This window comes from Neolamprologus multifasciatus, chromosome 4, assembly GCF_963576455.1.
Source record: "Neolamprologus multifasciatus chromosome 4, fNeoMul1.2, whole genome shotgun sequence".
Lineage (NCBI taxonomy): Eukaryota > Metazoa > Chordata > Actinopteri > Cichliformes > Cichlidae > Neolamprologus > Neolamprologus multifasciatus.
Window position 1 is genome coordinate 17,458,305 of NC_140442.1, and position 21,580 is coordinate 17,479,884.

Below are 21,580 nucleotides of genomic sequence, written 5' to 3' on the forward strand. Positions count from 1 at the left end.
GTGACACACAAACACACACACGGTGACATAAGTGGGTGTAAAGGTCATTTATTACAGATATTTAAAACCATTTCATTTGTCCTTCTCCACCAGCATCTGTACGGCACAAGTCGTTATTAAAAACGCCGAAGATGAAGAATGACAAGACTCAAAGTGGGGAAAAGGGCGAACAGCTGTTAATATAATGATGCCTGGTTTAAACGGTGCGTCTTACTTCATAAAAATATAAGGAGGAAAAAAGCTTTATTCAAAAGGCAGAAAAACAAAAATAAAAACAGACAGCAGGTAGTCGTTCACCATGAAAATGGCTTCAATAATACTAAATACAAAAATACATGAAAAAGAAAAAAATCCCAGAGTTTCATGCGGTGCACTCGGAAAACAGACGAGAGAGAAACAGGTTAATAAATTAAACACACAAAATAAACAAGTGCACGGCATCCGTGACCTTTTTAGTGTTAGATGCAGCGCTCTTTGTCCCATCGCCTCCTGTTCTGGCTTTAGCTTTGATCCTAAAATGTTTTTTTAAAGGAATACATACATAATACCTGCATATACATATCTATAAACAGATTCAAGTCCCTTTGTGGTGGATCTGTGGATGTCTGCCTCTCTCTGGTGTCCAAATATCTAATTATACTGACCTGAGGAGGTGGGGGAATTAAAAAGAGGACTGGACCAGCTGACTACTCATGTCTAATCTCACCTAGACTAAACCAACAGACCAAACGACGCCAGCATTTACAAACCAAGGTGATGTTTCAAACGTAACCTGCCCCCCTCTTCAAAACATAAAGAAGGAGAAAGACACCACACTCCCTTATATAAAAGGTAGCTATAAGTCTGCACGTTTGTTCATGGTGACCAAGAAATGAGGCCTGGCTGGTGGGTCAGGCAGTCTTTGTGAGTCTTTTCTTTCCCCAGGTATGAGTGGTGGGAGGAGAAGGGGCAGAGTCAACAGAAGGACCAGAGAGGGGAAGTCTGGTTCTGTCTGATCACCGCTGTTTGAGAAGCGCTCTGTACATGGCGAAGCCCAGCACGGCAAACACTGTGGCGCCAACGCTCGCCCTCAGCCAAAAGGTGGAGTTCTTCAGGTCTGCCTGAGCCATGTGCCTGAGAGAAGAAGCAGGAAACACACAGAGAGCAGGTGAGAGGCTGGGAAAATACATGAATAGCAGAAAAGGGGAGCAGCTTAAAACACAATGACGAATCTAGTGCCACATTTTGCTGCTCGTAAAACCACAACGAGAGAAATTGCCAAATGACACAACAAAGTCATGTGTTTTCCCCCTCTGGGTGAAAACTTCCCAAAGCCTGACCACAAATGACGAATCCGAGGATCCTCTCATGGCAGCGTGAAAGAGAAACACATGCCTTCTCTTGTCATTGTTTGTTTCAGTTTGGGATACGTAAAAAAGGAAAAGAACAGAGTCTTAAAGAAGTACCTGCTATGTACCTTAAAGGATTGTTAAAATTATATGGCGCCCAGGTGGTGTCTAAGCTAAATACATTTGGTATTTTTAGTGCTGCTGATTGGATAATTTCTCTATAATTTGGCTTCATCTCCTCTCACAAAGGGCAGAGAACAGTTTTGATGCAGACTATAGATCTAAACAGCGCTTTAATTTAAATGAGGCGTCGAGTGAAATAAATCTCACACCATGAGGTTGGCAACAATGAGGTAGGCAACGCATTATTTTAAGATTAAGCGCATGTGTGTACATGACACCACCTGAGCTTCATAGAACTGCGTTAACACTTCTAAAACAACAGACTGAGCTGGAAGGAAACACAAGGTGAACTATGCAGCCTGCAATGACAGGTAAAAGCAACGGAGGAGGAGGAGGGAGGAGGGAGGAGAAAGGGAGTAGCCCAAGTGCCCCGTATAGATAATATACTGATTGTATAGCTTCATCAGAAATTTGAGAAGCTGATCTGGGGACAGACAGATCACCACTCAACCCTTTAAATGTCCTGTTACTCCCGTAGGATCCAAAGAAAAGCCGGACTCATGCTCCATCTACTGAAAAAAAAGAGGAAAACACCTCTGGCAGTAGATATCGACATGACTCTTATAGGTCAAAACCTGATAAACCTGCTGCCATTATGAGATACAGTCACATGCATGGAGTGTTCGCCCATCCTTCCACGGGTATAAAAATCAAACATCCCCTCTCTCTCTGATTTCTGTCGTTACCTTTGTGGGGGAATTACTGGTTCAGCGGAGGCCTCCATAAAAGATGGACCCCCCCTCCACGATGGAGATGGCTGAAACCTGCTGCTTCAGGCTGAAATCCTCCTCTGACAGCAGGCAGCTTGCCTCACCACCACCCCACAAACTCCACCCAACCAGGCAACCTCTCACACAGTCACAAAAGGAGTCAAATGCAGCAGGTGAAGCAGGGAGGTACTTTGAATTTGTTAAACAATCAACACATTTATCACAGCCAGAACCGCTCAGTTAGTGATTAAAGCATGAAACCCGGTTCAAGCATCCTCCACAACGCAGTGGAAGTTTTCAGGGGCGGCAGTGGTTTCTACGAGAAACATTTTCCCTAACAACCAGCTAACACTTTCTTTCTGGGGATTAAAAACAAAAAAAAACAAATAAAACAAATAAAACCCAAAGGTGCAGTTTACTGAACATCAAAACTTTCTGTAAACGTGTTTTAAACACAAATTGGTGTTGGCATAGTAAACGATGTTTGCTTGGTTGCTAGGTAGATAATTCATACACCATCATACAATATATACCAACATCTCTTTTTAACACGTGTTTATACTTTAGTCATTGTTCATTCATTTAGTGAAATCACTTACACAGGTTCTCATAATTGTAATTAACATGGAGCACGTCACGACACGCACAGTTACCTGTTAACTGAGTTGCCATAGCTACGGGATATATGCAAATAAGTATTGCACAGCAGGAAACCTGCACGAGGCCCTCAAGCTGTCATCTTATCAGAAGAATCTCTTCTTCAAGGAAGCAAGGTGAAAGTAATGACAGCATGTTGTCACGTGAGGAATCTGGAAGGATGTTTTCATGTGCTGTAGTGTATAAGACAGTTAAGCACCTTACTCTGTGTTTTGCCTGCAGGGCAACAAAGTCTCCTGCACTTAATTTTAAAGAAGATCCTCATTCTCCTCATCATGACCGGTCGCAGCAGATAGATGTCCCTCACCAAGCCTGGTTCTGCATAAGGATTCTTCCTGTTAAAAGCTAGTTTTTCCTTCCCGTTGTTGCGAAAGCGCTAGCTCATTGGGTGTCATATGATTGTTGGGGTCTTCTCGTTTTTTCTTGTATCATTGTAGGGTTTACCTTAAAATATAAAGCACCGTGAGGCAACTGTAGTTGTGATTGCACAACAATAGTTGTTGCTGTAGAAATAAAATGTAGACTCTGTCCCTAAGAGTTTATCCTTTGTTTCTGGCATCGAATAAAGGAAGGATGGACGTCCTTTACAGACTAGAGTTTACACGGGGTCTGCATCTGCACTGCTGTCATTTGCTTTTACCAAATTTCCATCAAAACTCTGTTTTTGTGTGGACTCTACACCGTGCCTGCGGTCCGGTCACACGATGCTGGTCTGTGCAGGCATTTACTTAAAAAAAACTTTTCAACTGTGGTTTTGTAGTCTGAATCAGTAGGAAATGGTGATAGCTATCTTTATAGCTTATCTGACCATCACCTCATTGACATAAATAGGCCTGCAAACACAGTCTGTGGGCGGCTGCTGGTAGAAAATCTATTTACAGCCATCCTAATATCCTGGTTGCTCAGAAAAACATTTGCATTTTTTTTATTTTTTTATTTTTTTAAACACTTGTTTGAGCTAAAAAAGAATATTGTCAGGTTTGGTCTGACCCAACAGCACTAAAAAATATAGTCTTTAATCACAGGAGACGAAAAAAAACCCCGGAAATATTCACGAGGGAGACTGAAGTCGAAAAATACTATATGTGTGGGAACTGTTTTTACATAAAATGAGGAAATGGCCACATATATGTGGTGCATACTGTATATACTTGGTTCTATATTACATTATATCCTCATTAACAGTAAAAACTATTAACTACACTTTTTCAGCAAAATAGATTTTCCCTTTTAGCTGATGTGAAGTAGTTACTTTGGTTATTTCTGCTTTTCTAAAAAACAAAAAACAAAACAACTGTTTTTATTTATAAGAGTGAAGGAGATACAATAAAATGCACCAACAAGATAAACGAGAGCATGTGAAAAAATACTAAAGAGTCATCTGTATCGCCCAGCTCCACCGAGTCCGAAAAGTAGGCCAAACACCAACTCTGAAACAAAAGCTTGAACACAACCACAACGATACCTGACCAACTTTCATTTCATATCTCAAACAAAAGCACACACACACACCATAAACAAGCTGTATAGTTTGTTACCAAATAAAATGATAGTTTGTGTTCTTGGCGTGTTACATTCTTTAACAACAGAGTATAAAGGATGGTCTGTACTTGTCACTCAGTTAATTTCTAATCTTAATGAGCACTTTGGCTCAATGCACCTTAATCTCGATGCTTGTAATCAATCGGACCGGAAATGTTACTTTAATGTTAGATTTTAGGTCGTCAGGCCCTCAACTCTGCCTGATTAAGGTCACTGATAACAACTCCCAGAGACGATGTCGACACAAGGGTTAGTTGTTGAGTGCAACACTTCATCTAGCCCTGCCTGAGTGACTAACAATAATTTACAAAAATTAGAAACGCACGCACTCAAAACACATTTAAACACATTCACACCTGCAGTGTAGCTCAGCAAACCTGCACAATTAAATTCAAACACCAAGCTCACTACACTGTACAGACAGATGCAGAACCTTCCCCAGCTGCCAGCAGATGGCAGTATTTCACAGAGGACTGAGGCATGCCTTTAAGTACAGAGGCTGAAGTGAACAGGTGAGCCATGCAGATTAGCAGAGAGTGAACACATGCAAGAGGAAGAGGACGAGGGGCAGCCACAAACGTGTGCGTGAACACCTACAGAGTGGAAGGAAGAACACAAAGACAGGAAATAGAAGACAGGAGGGGAAAACAGGATGAAATGACCGAGTAATTGGAGAAGAACAAAAACAATCAAATTCAATCATTTAAACACATTTGATTTCAAACATCAGTTCATCAAGTCTTAACCCTTCAGGAGGACAAGAAACAGACTGGTTTAGTTTTTATTTCGCCCATTAAGAGCAATGCTTTTCAGGCTAATGTCTCTCCTGTGGGCGCAGACTTCAAGGTTAAGAATGGAAATGGAGACAAAATGAGGCTGAAAACGTCACAAATAATCAAACAGCTGAAAGAGGAGCTGGAAACACATGTAACAGGCAAAAGGTGCTTTTTAACATACTTCTCTGTGAATGAAATCAAACATGCAAACATGTAGAGAGCAATGACGTTTTCATTTTGAACCACAAACAAACCAAAGAAATTGGTTGTTTCTCATTTTGTGCACACAAAGCCTGTTAGTCAAATTTACTGTCTGCATATCCACTGCAGGACAGGAGGGGGCACACGTCACTCGGAGAAAAGCTCTAATTCACACCTGGAATCATCAAAGTTCCTTTTTTATCATTCAAAATTCAGGCCAACATAAAAATTCTGTTCTTTAGTTTTAAATAAAATTCACAATTATAAAGCGATCAGTTATCTGGGGCTGAAGTTTCTTTTACTGCCCGTTAGTGTGGGAGTCAGTATTAGGAGCAGAGTTTGTGGTGCAGGCATCATGCATCGCAACACGGTCACACAGGTACCTCCCTGGCTACCAGGCTGTTTGTTAGCTGGCACAGCACCGTCACAGCTCGCCGTGTCAGACTGTACAGAGAGCGGCTCGGCTGCCTGGAGCTGGAGCAGAAAGCGAGATATCTGACATCATTTATAGGGACGTTACTCCCAGCAGTCCTAAATCACAAGCAAAGAGTTCCTGCTTAAGAGCTTTTAACAAGGCTTTTATTCATTCACTCAGAGAACTCCTGAGCCAAGACAGCAGGCCATTAGGGTCTACAGACAGTTGTGTCAGGCCTGTGTCAGTGAATGTGAGAATAGTCAATATGCTGCATGTAAATTGATGTAATATCATTCCAAATGTGTTATGATTTTAAAGTTGGAAAAAGAACTTTTGGAATTTTAGGAAATGAACCATCTGCAGCATCAGAATCTCTCTGCAGCTGATAGAGATAAACTGACGTCACAGTTTAAACTTCACTGAATAGCACAAAATCCACCCACAACTGCATCGACAGTCAAGCAGCTGGTTTTTATTTGTGTCATTGCTACAGCTGCTAACTCTACGCATTCCTGACGACCTGCCTGAGAAAGTCTGAGGACGCATTTTCCCACATGGTGCAGAAGATTTAAAGACCTTCAGCTCTTATTCAGCTGAAACAATGACCTCTGGGAAACACGATCATCATTTGATAACAGAGATTAACTGTTAGCTATATTATTATTAACTTTACTACTGCTAACGACTTCATCACTGTGTTTCTAATTGAGCAGAGAACAGCCTGCTCTGTATGAGTACTATAACCCAACTGTGGCAGGAAAAGCCAATAATTTATCAGCAGAAATATTTAAACATAACGTAAAACCAATAATGGTGTCCCCCTCTCCTTACAGTTGATATGCAGTGTAAACCTGACCAGTGGGGAACACTGAGGGAAAGCAGAGGAGCTGTCACTACCACCAGTGTTAGTGAGCTTGGGTAAAGCCTCTCTGCGTCCCATCGTGGAGGTCCAGCCCCAGGATCGGAGACAGAGAGGAGGAATGAGTCTATGTTAAACACTAGAGTTTATTTTGTGTATGAACCTGTTGAACACGACCGTGCAGAGTTGGGCCTTAATGCTGCGCAGTAGCTCCAACTTGAGGAGGTTCTGACAGAGGCAATATGTGCACCTGTTGCAGGCACACATGCAGCGGAGACGGGCGTGGCTGCAGAAAGATACACAGAAATGCGTGTATTCACCACCACGCCAACACACACACAAACACAGAAGGACACGCACTCACAGGAGGAGGGACCAAAGCCTGACAGATAAAAAGCAATTATGTTTGTTTAACTGCTAAACTACATCAAAGCATGACCTTCACTGTAATATGAAACCTAATATAAACCTGCACTGCTGTTGGTTACCTCAAACTCTTACTTTCATCCAATGGAATAGAATTACTGATATCTGTAACACAAAACGAGAGGAAAGGAGGGAAAACCACAAAACAGACATCACAACTAAAACAATCTCAGACTGACTTTTTGTCAGCTGCGTTTACTTTTAGATATTTCAGAGGCAGCTAAAACCAGAGAAAAACGTGGCTTATGCAATACGAGTTTTCAGAGACCACAGTCACCTGTAAATAACAGACAGCCACAGTGGTTTCAGCTGACCAAACAAACTATCTGCAGCTTCACTGCTGAGACAGCTGAAGCACTGAACCTGCTACGCATTAAAATGTAACTGTTAAATACCTTTAGAAACTAATGACGCCTGAGTGATGGGAGCTTATTGTTTGACACAATAAACTTATCAACATTTACACTACACAGTGAAGATCCGGGCAGTTTTGTAGAGTTGCACAGGAAGTCTGAGAGTTGACCACACAGCATGCATGATAATGCTACAATTACCAAGCGCTGTACGATTAAAATCAAAGTAAAAATCAACACAGCGCTGAGTTTAAAGCTCAGACTTTATTCTATTTCATCTAATAACTGAGTTAACTATAAGTCGCCGGAGCAGTCTACTCTCTGGCTCTCAGCAGAAAGTCGCCTTTCAGTAAGCACTTCTGCTTAAATCTACTGAGACTAATGCTCTAGAGTGCAGCAGATCCAATGATTTCAGATTTTAGCCAATAGGATTTGTGGACTGCTACAATGAGCTTTAACGGGCACATCCGTTAAGTGCCAATTAATTAAGCTACTGAAATCCAATCTGCTCAGAGAGCTTTGAGGACTTAGGACACCCTGCAGGGCCCATAAATTAAAGAACTGGCTGCAGTGTATTTCAGAGTGTCAAGTCTTCGTGTACTGACCGGTGTGATCGAATGATTGCAAAAATCATTGGGTTAAGGTCCAAACTGTAAAGTTTCAGTGCTACACAATACATTGAAGGTGGCTAGTATTTATTTTCCTAACATCACTGAGTGCTAAATGTCATAAAATCACCCAAGAGAGAAGTAAAAGAAGTACAAGTGGGAAAGAAACAGTGAAGACTGTAGCTGAATTTTAATTCTTACGGGTACATAGCCATGGTGGTGAGTCTAGTGTAGATGTCTTTGCTGGGTGCTTCGTTCGTGCTGCAGGTGAAAGGCTGGGGTGGGTGGAGCTTGTGTTTCCGGCAGAAGTCATGCGGCGACAGGCTGTAGTGCTGCCGCACCTCGTGCAGGTCCGACTTGGCGGCTATCATCACACACGGCGTCTTGCTGTCTATGAAGTATTGCTGCCAAACACAAGAACTCCGTGTCAGGAGGCAAGACTTTTAAAATAAGGCCTGATAAGACGCTCTCAGTTTACACACCTTGTACACTTTTGCGCAGTACTCAAATGAGCGAGGATTGTTGACGTCGTACACCAGGCAGACCACATCGCAGGCCAAGTCCGTCTCCGTCAGGAAGTCAAAATCCGGCATCACCTCGTGGAGCTTGTAGTGAGCAGGCAGGGCAGGGAGCAGGGACGGAGCAACAGAGGGTGCAGACGGAGGGATTAACATTTGTAATGCTGAAACTCAGTAAAGCACTCAGATTATGTAACAGTAATCCAGCGAGCAGCTGATGACTCCTCAGAGTAAATGGATCTTACCAGCAGGTACTTCTCCTGACCGTAAACGTAAGTCGTGCTGATGGCATAGAAGGACTTGTGCTCTTCTCTAATCCGCCTCTGTCGCTGTGGAGGAAAGCAAAGCCAGTGTCGCCCGTCAAGACTATTGTTTTATTCATTTATTTATTTAATTTAGGGGAAAAAATTCTTTATTTTACATTATGTAGTTAATTTTTGATTATTTTGATTATGAATATAATCTCATTAAGAACGGCAAAATGTTATTAGGGATCCAAGCTGTGGAGGAAAGCACAGAACCATCCATCCAGTCTCTTCCTCTTATCCAATTCAGAGTCAAACTGTGCATGTGTGACTCTTGAGTGCCATCCATCAATCAGTGACAGATGATGATGATAATAAAATGTTGATCCAGTGTTGAAAGTGAAACAGAGTTCACATTCAACACTGGATCTGTAAGCAAAATCAACTGAGAGCTCCAAGTCCTCCTGTGATGTGCTCCATGTAGACAGGGTAGGAAAAAAAAGGCTTAATTACGAGCTTTGCATTGGTTAGAATTTAGGCTTCATAGTGACCATTATCCTTAAATGCTGACAAGTTAAAGTAAAAGTCCTCAAAATTAACCTTTTTTTTTTTTTTTTTTAAATTACTCACCATTTATAAGATCTGTACCTATATTCACTTCATACATCCCACTTTATTTTGTAGATATCGGAAACAGTTGCGATAGCTGCAGAATTAGCATGTTTTATAAAGTTTAACTGGCTTTCTGTTAATGATTTCCACTGACCTGCAGGTTCCTGCCGAGAAATGCTTGGAGGAAGCCGCTCTTCCCGCTGCCCCGTGCTCCTAAAACGTTGCAGCGGAAGACGCTGCGCTGGGTTTGCTTCTTCTGCAGGTCAATGCGCTTGTTACGGGTCACTGAAGGAACAGGAAACATTTTTCTTGTAGCTTTATAATACAATTAGTAATATACAAAGCTGGTAAAAGTACAGACATTCTGTACTTAAGTTCTGTACTTAACCAGCTCTGAAATGTACTCAATGTAAGTAAAATGAGCTCTTTGGAGGTTTCTTTTTTGTGAACTGACCCTTGTGCTATTTTAACATAATGATGAAATAACATACATGCGAATACAATTTAATTATACTCAGCTTGGAAAAGAAAAAGAAAAAAAGGAAAATAAACAATTTGGTGACTTTGCTTCAAAACAGGAAAATGAGCACAATCAGGGGATAAAGTGGTTTCAGCAGGATCCCTAAAATCAGTTGTAATGGATCAAAACTCAACGATTTCTACTGTGCGCTGCGGTAAATTTTCTTAGTGTACAGGCTGTGATCAGCTGACCTGCTGCTCTTTGTGGATGGACACAACTGAATTCAACCAGATGTCAGCAGATGTTTCATGAGTTGTCCTGGCTGATTTCCATCCTCTACACTGACAGTACACTGCTTATGCTGTCTTTATATTGGACTGCATAAAGTTGGTATGAAGGTGGAATTCAGTCAATGGATCTCAGCATCATCAGCTGAAAATCATGAATGAATCTCTGCTACACTTGATGTAACAACTCCGACTATGACTCCACAGCCACTGTGCAGCAGTCACAGGCTATACTTAACTCTAAATCCATCACAGTACTGCAAACTGTTTATCCTGCACTAACCTGCAGAGGATTTTCATGCAACCTTTAAAAAGCACAGTCTACCTCAGTTTGATTTGCAGCATGTTTTTCAATAATAATTAAAAAAAAAAATGTCATATGTACAGACCCTATATGTGATTTTGCTGATGTTTGTTGAGGCGATAAAAACACTGCCACTCCTTTTATTCTCCCTCATCAGCAGAGCTAGCTAGATGCGAAGCAGCGCAACCACAACTTACAGACACCTGGAGTCGTTCCAGTGTTGTGGCGATAAATACATAATTCAATAAAAACACCCTCTCACTTTTAACCCCTGACTTTGGCACGCGTCATCTCTTTTTATTGAGACATCCTCTGCTGATTAATAAACAAACAGGACTGCCTTTAATGCGTTTCTGTTTAGGCTCAAACGTGGAGGTTCGCAGCAACAAAATATTAACTCAAATGCGTTAAAACCAAAAGTAATGAGCCTGTTTTGAAAATGTAAAGACAGATATACAGATATTTATTTAAAAATGTTGGGAGTAAAAAAAAAAAAAAAAAAAAACTAAAAAAAAACTACTCAGGTAAAACACAAATACCTGAAAATTGTACTTAAGTACAGTAACAAAGTATCTGTACTTTGTTACTTTCCACCTCTACCTACCTGTAATTGCAGCCGCTTGGGATTCCTGCTCATAGATGATAGAGTAGCCGAGGTAACCCAAGTACTCCAAACTACGCTGCACATCCAGATATGTTGTTAGCCTACCAAAGGAAAGGAAGAGAAGTGAGAAGATTTTACATGACTGAGAAGTGCCTGTTAATCTGTCCCAGCATGAAGTTTTTTAGGGTGCATGGAGTTAAAACAGATGCGTAACAATATACACACTCACGTCCACTGGGAGAGGTATCCCTGGTATGTGAGCCATCCCTGTTCATTAGTGCAAACTGTGTTGTTTACATCTGGACCCCAGGGCATGTAGGGAAACACTTTAAACAAGTCTTTCACCTCCTCTGCCGACAGCGCACAGTCTCTGTCCTGGAAGACCGCAGAGATAAACACACACAAATTCAACTAACTGAGCACAGAAAGGTTCATCTTGCTGAAATCTAGTCGTAAATATGGAAAAAGTGCTAAGGGAAAAAACAAACCAACAAACAAAACAAACATGACCACTCACTTTGTCATGCTTGTCAAAGACACTCTGAAGAAAGAGGTAAGCGTTGTGGTTAAGCTCCGTGGTGCAGTCTGGAGGGATCTTTATCCTGGTATAAAGAGAAGGAACAAAAACATACGTTTTGGTGAATTTGCAGCTTTCTGGTTTTATTCAGGTACCTGCTTTTTTCTCCACTTCTTGCTTTAAATTGAACACCCCTCAAAGTGACATGCAAACTAATCTGCACTCACAGGGGGAACAGGTACTCCTGCGTGAGCTCCAGGTCGTCGTCATAACCGAACCTCCTCAGCACGGTCCATGTGGTCTCGTGCCGACCTCGCTGTATGAAGAGGGTGTGCAGGAAGAGGAAGCCTGCAATTAAAAAAAGAAAAAAAGTGGACACAATTTGAGAGAGAGGGTGAACACTCAGAAAAGTGATTCAGACAGTACGAATTATGGTCACAAAGCCACTAAGTATAAGAAACACATAAAAACAAAGGAAGAGCGGGCAGTGTCCGACCTTTGAGCGTGAGCCCGTTGTCTTTTACTCCATCCATCATGTTTCTTCTGACCACGTTCTTTACGTCCTCTAACGCCTGGGGTGCCAGTGGTGTATTGAAGCATGTTCTCTATATGCATACACAACATATATGCAGTTTTCAGATGCTGCTGCTGTGACATGTGTTGTTATGAGCACACTGTTTCATGTCAAAGCCCATCTCCCTAAACCCGTTACAGGTTGTTTTCCTCATAAAGAAACAGACCAACACTGAACCTTAAACCGTCTCAGTACTCACAATCTAACCAACAGACGCTGATGTTATTAAAAAGGAAAACATTACCTGAAAGAAGTTGAGCTCGCTGTCATTAAGGGTGCCGTCATTGTCCAGGTCAGAGATTTTAAATATTCTTGTTAAAGCCTTAATGCATGAAGGCTTCAGCTGTAATACAGGAGAAATACAATTTTTTAGGAGACAAAATACACTTCTGTGATGCACCAAGATTTAAATCTGCTTTTCTTATTTCCTTAGCTTTACTCTTGATCTCTCTCTAACAGAAAAACAGGCCACAGTGAGGATAAAATACATGAAGAACAGATTTAGGTGATTCTTGCACAGTTGCAGATTTTATTGCGAGTGTAATCAAAGGATAATGCCGTCTCAGACCTACAGCCTGGTCGGTGTATCCCCGACACCCTCCGGCCGCTAGTGAAAAATCTTTTCTAGTCTGCTCTTGAGTGGTTGCTACTTGTTGCCAGCTGAAATCGGTCACAAAGAGGATGCTCTTAAAACTTCCTTGCGATTGATTGCCAGCAGATTGACACAGCTGCCCATAGTTTCCACAGAAGATGCTGTTTTATCTGCAAACACGCACTCACTACTGGCTGAGCGGTAGTTTAAACTATTAGTTGAACTCTGAGCTGTGCCTTACCGCTGCAGCGGACACATTTCAAAAGGTTCAGCTTTTACTTGAAAGGTGAGCAGTCTCGTTTCCCTTTTCACAGTTTCACTGCCACTTGAAGGGTTTTCAGACAAGTCGACATCTCCAATGTAAACTACTGGCAACGGTGGCAAAGCAGTCACAAGGAGGTTTCAGTGCAGCACTGTATTTCCCTTTGCAACCAATTTCACGCAAGCAACTTCCATAAGCCACTCTCTGGTTTCCCTAGAGACCAGAGGTTAGCACCGGTCTCTAAGCCTGTGTGAATGGGACTTTAACACTTTCACAGCAACTGCCAGCAACCATTTGCAACCAGTGGGGGAACACACACATCTTTTCCCTAGTAACCACTGGTTGGCTGATAGTCGCTGTCCTGTCTCTAGGCCTAAAGCAGGCAAACCTGTATGAACTCCACCAGGTTTCTGAAAGCTACAAACCAACATTTCCATTAAAGCTACCTGTGTTCAACAAGTCAGAACCCACCTCCTTCTCCTCTGGGCAGTACAGGGGTCCTGTTGGGTGGAGAACGGCCTTCTGGGCGTAGTAGAACAGCTCGGAGATATTCTTCAGGTTTTTTGCAGAGCACTGAGAGAAAAACAGGCCGCCTTATTTTAAACTTTTATTTACCAGGAAGTGAAACTCTTGAGATTGAGAATCTCTTCTCCAAGAGTATGATGGGTATGACGAAAACATGGCTGACAGAACATGCTTTTCATTAGCCGGAGGTTTGAACCCAGAGCCCTAACCGTGAGGCAGCAGTGCTAACCACTGCTCCACTGTGCAGCTCAGGTTACCATGTTGTTATGAATGGTTTCAATAAACAAAAAATAAATGAATAGAAAAAGAGCTGAATGCATGAAGTAGGTAATACTGAACTCGGGCACAACACAGTTCTGACTTAAGGAGATTCTGAACATTATACTGGGTACTGCAGTCCATATAAAAAACTGACTTAAAATGCAGCTTACTGTCCAAATAATTCTGATCATTTCCCCTTAAAAACATCTCAGTAAATCTCAGAGTAAATGCAGACTTTTATCTTAAACATGATTTTCTAAAAAGCTTCATAAAGACTGTACTTTAAACTGTGCTGCTGCTTTTATTTTTGACACAGTTATATCTGAAATCTAAGTACCTCACAGGATCACATATTTCTCATAGCAGAGTGACTAACCCCAGTCTGTTCCCACTGTGTATGTGCTGTCCCTCACGTCCACCATGCGTCCCTCTTTTAACCTCGTAACTAAGCCAGCTCAGAAGGGCAGGACCGAGCCGTCGCAGGCTGCAGAGGGAAATTTGAATAAATGCAGAGGGAGGCAGATTCCCATTCCCTCACTCCATGACAGCCGAGCCTCATGGCACATTCAGTCAGTCAGCAGGCCGTGGCCCCGGAGCGCGGTAATATAAATCTATTCAGGTCTCAGAGTGTATGTGCAGTCAGGATCTGGATTGCACTCTAAGAGCAGCTGGGGGTCAATCTGTCCTCCACACAGGTTGTCTCACTCTGACACACTCTGCCAGTATTGGATTTTCAATCAGCCTTTTAAACTTTATTTGCAGTTTCACTGCTCTCAACAGTTTCATCAGACTTTGACATTTAACTGAGTGGGACCTCCAAACAGCCTCAATAGACCCAATCATAGTTATGAGTCCAAGTGTGTGTGTGTCTGTTTGTATCACTTTTGCTTTACCTCTACACACGTCTCAATATCCTGGTATTGGTTCATGATTGGCAGAATGGTCTCCATGCTGCTGTGCTCCACCAGGTCTGACTTGTTCCCCACAAGAATCAATGGCACCCTGCAGTGAAGCCATTTATTAGAGAGCAGCAACAATCAGCCAATCAACAGAAAATCAGACTAAAGCTAATTAGATCATGTGTTTTAATCATTGCTTTAAAATCAGCAGTTGGTTGCAGATATCTAAAGGGAAGGATTTTCCAGCCTCATTTAAAAAAAAATAAAAAATACTGTAAACATGTTTATTCTGGTTGGAAGAGGAGAAAAATTTAACTACAATTTTTGACACTGTATAGACAAAACACTGAATAAGTTAAGTAAGAAAACGGTCGGTAGATGAGCTGATGATAAAAACAACCGTAGCTGACGTACACACCTGCTGTCTTTGTCCGTTCTGTCGTTTATGAGAGGAATCCAGTGGCTCGTCACCTAGAGAAGGAACGCACAATGACAAACATGCAGCACCAACACAAAGGTTTTCATTTAAATAAATGCCTGGCCAAACCGAATAACAAAGGTAACCCAGTCTGATGAAAGTACTGCAATATATTTGCAGAGTAATTCAGTCTGTGTCTATGGCAACCATCCCAGTAAAAGCTACTGGAAGTGCAAATCAAACATTTCTGCCGCAGTGTCACATTAAAAGCTTTTAACTGGTGAAATATGATCTGACTTTTATTATGAGGGATGCCAGTGACCACCGTGGTGTTTAATGGTATTGGAGTTGTTGCTGGCTCAGGAGGTAGTGCTGCATATCTCAAATGGGATTAATGAAGTATTCTGATTCTAAAACAGCTTTATTTGTGTGTGTGTGAAAGGATGAATGTGAGCTTTAGTGTAAATAACTTTTGGCTTCTCCCTTAAGGGGACACCACAGCAGATCGACCGCCTTCATCTCACCCTGTCACACCAACCACTGCATGTCCTCCTTCACTACATCCATTACTCTTCTCTGGTGTCACCCCAAGATAACATTAAAGATTGTTTATGGACAGTAAAATAATAACAGCAACCAGCTTTTGACAACTTCTTACAAAGAAACCAACTTATGTCGTAATATGAAACATAAGTACACTGACACCAGACTCACCTTCTCAATCGACTTCTTGTTGTTGACTGAGTAAACTATGCAGATCACATTAGCCTAAGAAGAGAAAAAGCAACATTACCTTATGAAGCACACATCAACAATATGCAGCACAAACAGGGCAAAGCAAGAATGAAATAACACCGACCTTGGATATTTCCTGATACAGCTGCTCATCTGATTGCTCTGCTTCTGTGCAAAAGGAAAATTAGTACAGTATTATGTTACCTAACACCTCTTGTGGTCACTTTGGTTTTCTCAAATAAAAATGGAGACACTTCTCATGACCTACATCTTGAAACCCAGTGGAACAGATAAGAGCTGCAGCCACGCACAAAATGATGTCAGCTGAACATTCAATACTTCCTTGTACCGGAAGGATTTGAATGGGCTTCTTTTTATTAGCTACACTGTTCTTGTTTCAGTTTGAAAGACTGTGTGTAGAGGGGGAGATACCTGAGTAGTCCACAATGTGTGTGGGCACCCTCTCCGGGGTGACATCAGCTGGGATGGTGATCTCTTCAGCTCGGAGTGGAACCTGGAAAACAGGACAATGATGTCAAACAATGATAAAATGACAGTCAACAGTGAACACTCAAAAGGAGGCTTTTAATCATAACCACAGTGCTTCATCACACATACCTCATCTGGAAACTCCTCACTGACTAAAGACATAATCAGGGACGTCTTCCCCACCTTAGCTGTAGAGCACAACAAGAAAAAGATAGAACAGGGTCATTAACATGCAAAAACTCTGCCATTTTCATGACAGATCTGGGTGATGTGTGAAATGACAGGAACAGATAAGAGCAGCTGAAGAGCTGCAGCCAAGTGCCACCGATCACAGCTGAGCGCTCACTAAAGGCCACCATCCAGTGAATCCAGAACATCGAGCGGTAACGCAGTCTGCAAATAGGCCTGCACTGGAAAGGCAGGTCAAAGAGCTACACTGTTATGTGAATAAAACATCCAGAAATGATTAAACCTGTAATTATCAGAGCTTTCTTTACTTTAAACTTAAGGAATTTGCAAAATCTAATAACAAACCCTAACCATCAAATCAACAGAGGTTTATTGTTAATGGTACGGTTAAATCAATACAGGTTCAAAGGTAGCACCTTCTTCTTCATCCAACTAAAGCATGCACTTACAGAACCATCATAATATACTGATCCATTACGACTGTACACTATTAACTGAGGGTGAAAGACACTTATTGATATGAATGTGAGGGTTAAAGTGTCTGACGTGTAGCAAATTGTTGAAAGTAAAGTCATGTAAATGAGTATTTTAAACTCAAATTAGTGTAGATTTAGTAGTATTTAAGATATTAAGGTGTGGTGGTCCACACTGTTGCCTCACAGCAAAAAAACACTCCTGAGTAGGGCTCTGCGATATGACCAAAATCTCATATCCCGATATTAAGACATCTATCGTCTGATAACGATATAAATCACAAAAATGTAACATTTTCTGTAAATTCTGTGAATCTCGGGCAGCTCGACTTGCGTGAAGTGTTTCCAGCTGCGCGTCGCATACCTGGAGTCGAGTGTTTTAACCGATGCATGAAACGATACATTTTTAGACATAAGTTGTAACGGCTGCCGTTTTCTTTGTGAGTATTTATTACACAACGTGCTGCGGGGAAAAGCCTGTTCTAACGTTTGAGTCTAAGGTCTATTTTTTAGCACCCGACAGCTCTTTTTTACTTTTCATCCATAAATAATCTGCATCTTTCATGTGATTCGGTTTATTTTGAAAAGTCTTAACAGGATCTTGAGCTTTATTGTGAAAGGTTTATGTGGAACAAGCGGACACGCGGTGGTTTTACCATCGTTGTTGCTAACGACAATGCATAAAAACAAACACTTGTCTGTCTGTAGTGTGGTTATATTAAATGTAAGAGAAAAAGAGAACTTTAAGAAATTAATATAGCCACTCCAGTGACCATCAAAATAATGAAAAAATATTGCTGTAAACAGTTTATTTTGCGACACCACGAAACAAACGATAGCGTAAAATGAAACGATAGACGTTTTTATATCGTCATCCGATATATATCATTATATCGAACAGCCCTACTCCTGAGTTCAACTCCATGTATGTTAATCTGGCCGGAGCCTTTCTGTATGGAGTTTGTATTTTCTCCCCATGTGTGTGTTCTCTCTGAGTACTTTGGCTTCCTACCACAGTCCGAGACATGCAGTTAGTGGGGTTAAGGTAATTGTTGATTCTAAGTTGTTATTGTCTGTCTCTCTGTGTTAGCCCTGTGATGCACTGAAGACTTGTCCAGAGTCTGCTCCACCTCTCGCCCCATGATCGCTGGATAGGCTCCAGATTTACAAAAAATAAAAAATAAATGTATAACAATCAAGGTAAACAGCCGACAACAACATGATCTGTCTCACACACAGGACGTGGCCATTGCCATTTTGTTAATACAGGCAGTATTTATCAAGAAAAACCTCAAACTCTAGATCTGGGAGTGAAATGATGTGTTGACTGAACGATTAGTTGAATCACACAATGCAATAAATGAAGCCAAAACACCCTGAAACATGAGCGTTTTACAGCTTTGGAAATGTGGTGATTTGCTTTTTTCCAGCAAACTTACTTTTGAATCGTGAGTTGGACAAAGCTACCACTTCTCTGACATCACTGCTGATTCCTGTGACAGGATATTTTTTATATTTGTTCATTTTTATAGACGTTAACAGTCAATTGCAATTATTTGAAACTGCAGCCCTGCGTTTCCCTGCCATTTGCCTCTCGGTGTGTTCACAGTTAATCTCACAACCTGAACTTCATAACACACAGGCTGGCACGTAGCTTTCTGGCTGCACCTCCTTAAGCACTAACTCTCCTAAAGTAGCAATGTGTGCCATCCTGAAGAGCCACAACTTGAACATAAATAGTACTGTCGACATGTGTGCTCAAAAGAGAACAAACAGACCCAGTGAAACACGCAGGGTGGGACATGCTGGCTTTACAGGTCATTTCAAAGTCGTTGAAAAGGTCAGGATCTGTAAACATGCAGCTGTTTACCCGTAATATCCTCTGCCATGTAAAACTGGCACAATCGGTCAACAAGCAGCTCTTCAAAATAAAAGTTCAAATCATTTATTTAAAGACTGTGATAGATGAGCAGCCAGTGTGCCAAGCTGTCCAATGTATGTTGTGATAGGCTCCAACCCAAAGGTGAACCTGGATTATTTAAGGAGAAGAAAAATAGATGGATGGATGATTTATGTAATATCTTCTGCTTCAAGCTTCCCGGTTCTGAAGCTCTGAGTCCAAAAAAATGAGTAAAGTGAGGAGATCACTTTGGGCTTCAAGTAGTTTACATGAACCATTTTACAAGACAAAGAAATAACATTTGACAAACAGTGAACATTATTTTCATTTGCTGTAGTTTTTTTCTTGCTAAATGTATTAAACTATATTTTATTTTAACTTATTAAATAAGATATTTTGCTTCATTGTACTACATAGATGTTAATAATTTTTTAGTAAGAGATAAAAAATTTTGTAATAGCAGTGCGTTTAGATTCTTTCACCCTCCTTCTCTTGTGTAGTTTTTATGTGAAATTTCTTTATGCTTCCTGTATTTTTAAACAAGCTTAAATATTTATTCTGTTTATTCAAACTATTTTACTATAGACTGTTTCATTTCAACAAGAACTTCCCAATTTTTGAAATGAATAAAGTATTTCATACCTTATCTTATCATGTGTTATGTTATCTTAAGCCAATAAAACTTTTTATACCACAGAATGACCTTAACTTCACTTTGAATTCCTGTGATCTTTGTCACAACTCAAAACTCTTACACCATCTAATCGGCACAATAGCCCTTCAATCACTTAATAATAATAATAATAATAATAATAATAATAATAATAATAATAATAATACAGAACTATCAGAATATGTCACCCACAAAAATACAATTAAAAACGCGCAAAAAAAAAAATCATGATTCACATATTTATTATACCCTGCGATATCTGGGGGTGTTTATTACCACTTAATTACTTCTCTGCTTTGCTTACCAAGGCTGTATCCCAATTAAGAGGACTTTAGTTAATAAACTCAGTTTACATCCTCCTAAATCCTCATCGATTGACTCAGATAAGCCAAATTACAGTAATTAACCAATTAAAGCAACTGTAGTTTTTTTTTAAAAAAGTACAAATACTTGTATCACATCTAATCTGTAGTATTGATATTCTGTTTTAGGACTCTTTAGAACATACAGAGGTTTGCCTTCAGATCACTATCGTGTTAACAAATACTACAATAATTTGTTAAATAAACCACCCTAACTGACTTGTAATTGTTCTGTTTGTGCATGCATGGTTTCAGACTCTCCCTGAATCCCATTACACATACTTTGAGAATGACTCACAAGCCACAAAAATGGTACACAAACATTTTCTACAGATATCAACATAAAATAGTTATAGTGATGTCCATACTCCAAACTGGACTGTTTGGCTCACATTTTCCCTTCAAATAAGAAGCAGCGAGCCGAGCAGTGCAGTGCATGTAAGCCCTGATGAGGCAGCTGTCATGCACCATGTGATAATGATTTGGCTATGACCGCTCGACATAAACAAAGCCTGCTATTTATTCTAATAACAGGACCAGTCGAAGTGTGTGATTATCAAGCTCTGTGGGATAATGAAGCTATTCCGCTGACTCTCACAGCTCATCACACGATATGTAACTGATAGAAAGTAGCTGTAGCTACTAGCATATTAGCTAGTGAAGATTAAAGAAGTTGCTACTTACGCTCCCCTACAAGGAGTATCCTCACGTCTTTCCTCATGTTGGCACTTGTTTTCCTGCACAGAGGACCGTCTTTATTGTTTCATGTAGACCTCTGGATGCCGTCCTCCTTCTCAGGCAGTTAACTACCGTTGGGCCCTGCCGCTGTCAAACACTCCGCGCCTTTGTAGGACAAAACGGACGGACACTTTTCGGGTCCTGCTCGCAATTTTCCGCACGCTTCTGCTGGACTTATTGCTTATCCGCTGGACAGAAAGACAACGTTAAATGCAGTATGTGTCACATATCTCTGTAAGCGAACGTTAATCGCTCTCTTGAAGGCGCTGGCAGAGGATTTCGCAGGGGATGGTTCACGGGCATGCCCGACCTACAAGACCGGGTATCTACGGCAAGCTAGACAGGACAAAACGCGCACCAGAAATTTTAAAAAATGAGAAGAAAACACTCTATGCTGCTTCCTGGATTTAAAACGTGGAAGTGCAATGATTTGGCGTCTCCTGCGTGTCCAAATAAAATATTAAAAATTAAAACTTTACTAAAACAAGCAGCAAACAATATATTTGGTTTTATTTGGTTGATAAGATGACTGCTTTATAATAATATCTATTATAATATCTATTATGGCACTGACCCTTTCTTACCTTTTGTGGACAGCTTCACACGTTAAACAGCTCAGCTAGTAATTTCCCCCAAAACAGGATATATGGACAAAGCTGGATGAAGTGTTTTCATGCCAAGGCATCGTAGTTTCTGTCAGGCAGCCTGTTATATCAGTGCTGAGGTTTTCCGTCCATCCATGTTCTTCCATATTCAGGGTTGTAATTGGGCTGGAGCCTGTTCCAGCTGTCTTGGACAGGTCACCAGTTTATCGCAGGACTGAGAGACACATGCACACACTCACAGCTAGGGTCAATTTTTTGATACCAGTTAATCTAACATGCA

General features: G+C 41.0%; 1 protein-coding gene across 4 annotated transcripts; it reads right to left on the bottom strand.

Moving 5' to 3' along the window:
• Positions 1 to 32: 32 nt before the first annotated feature.
• On the bottom strand, positions 33 to 21,049 carry rhot1a (ras homolog family member T1a). Of its 4 annotated transcripts, none has more exons than XR_014873696.1 (20): positions 20,642 to 21,048; positions 16,490 to 16,548; positions 16,304 to 16,385; positions 15,996 to 16,039; positions 15,851 to 15,904; positions 15,137 to 15,189; positions 14,713 to 14,821; positions 13,505 to 13,606; positions 12,424 to 12,522; positions 12,102 to 12,210; positions 11,833 to 11,953; positions 11,606 to 11,690; positions 11,318 to 11,463; positions 11,089 to 11,189; positions 9,588 to 9,718; positions 8,822 to 8,905; positions 8,541 to 8,663; positions 8,260 to 8,462; positions 2,198 to 5,871; positions 33 to 1,113 (listed from the first exon to the last, which is right to left on the bottom strand). XR_014873696.1 is itself a non-coding variant. In XM_085156873.1 (20 exons), the coding sequence occupies exons 1-20, from the start codon at positions 20,676 to 20,678 to the stop codon at positions 996 to 998; spliced, it is 1,980 nt and encodes a 659-aa protein (XP_085012999.1). In that variant the 5' UTR covers positions 20,679 to 21,049; the 3' UTR covers positions 33 to 995. The 4 variants fall into 4 exon arrangements, 3 of the variants coding, with proteins under 3 accessions (XP_085012999.1, XP_085012998.1, XP_085013000.1); XM_085156873.1 differs by lacking the exon at positions 2,198 to 5,871 and adding an exon at positions 6,835 to 6,957 and having other exon boundaries at positions 15,996 to 16,036; positions 20,642 to 21,049; XM_085156872.1 differs by lacking the exon at positions 2,198 to 5,871 and adding an exon at positions 6,835 to 6,957 and having other exon boundaries at positions 20,642 to 21,049.
• Positions 21,050 to 21,580: the final 531 nt, after the last annotated feature.

Bases quoted from the DNA above. Each gene is read 5' to 3' on its own strand.
- rhot1a (XM_085156872.1), bottom strand. From the start codon at position 20,678: ATGAGGAAAGACGTGAGGATACTCCTTGTAGGGGAGC. The intron at 11,954-12,101 runs GTCGGACACTGC...TTTTAATTGCAG, and splicing joins CAACGGGCTCACGCTCAAAG to GCTTCCTCTTCCTGCACACC. The intron at 8,664-8,821 runs GTAAGATCCATT...GCTCACTACAAG, and splicing joins GTCAGGAGAAGTACCTGCTG to CTCCACGAGGTGATGCCGGA.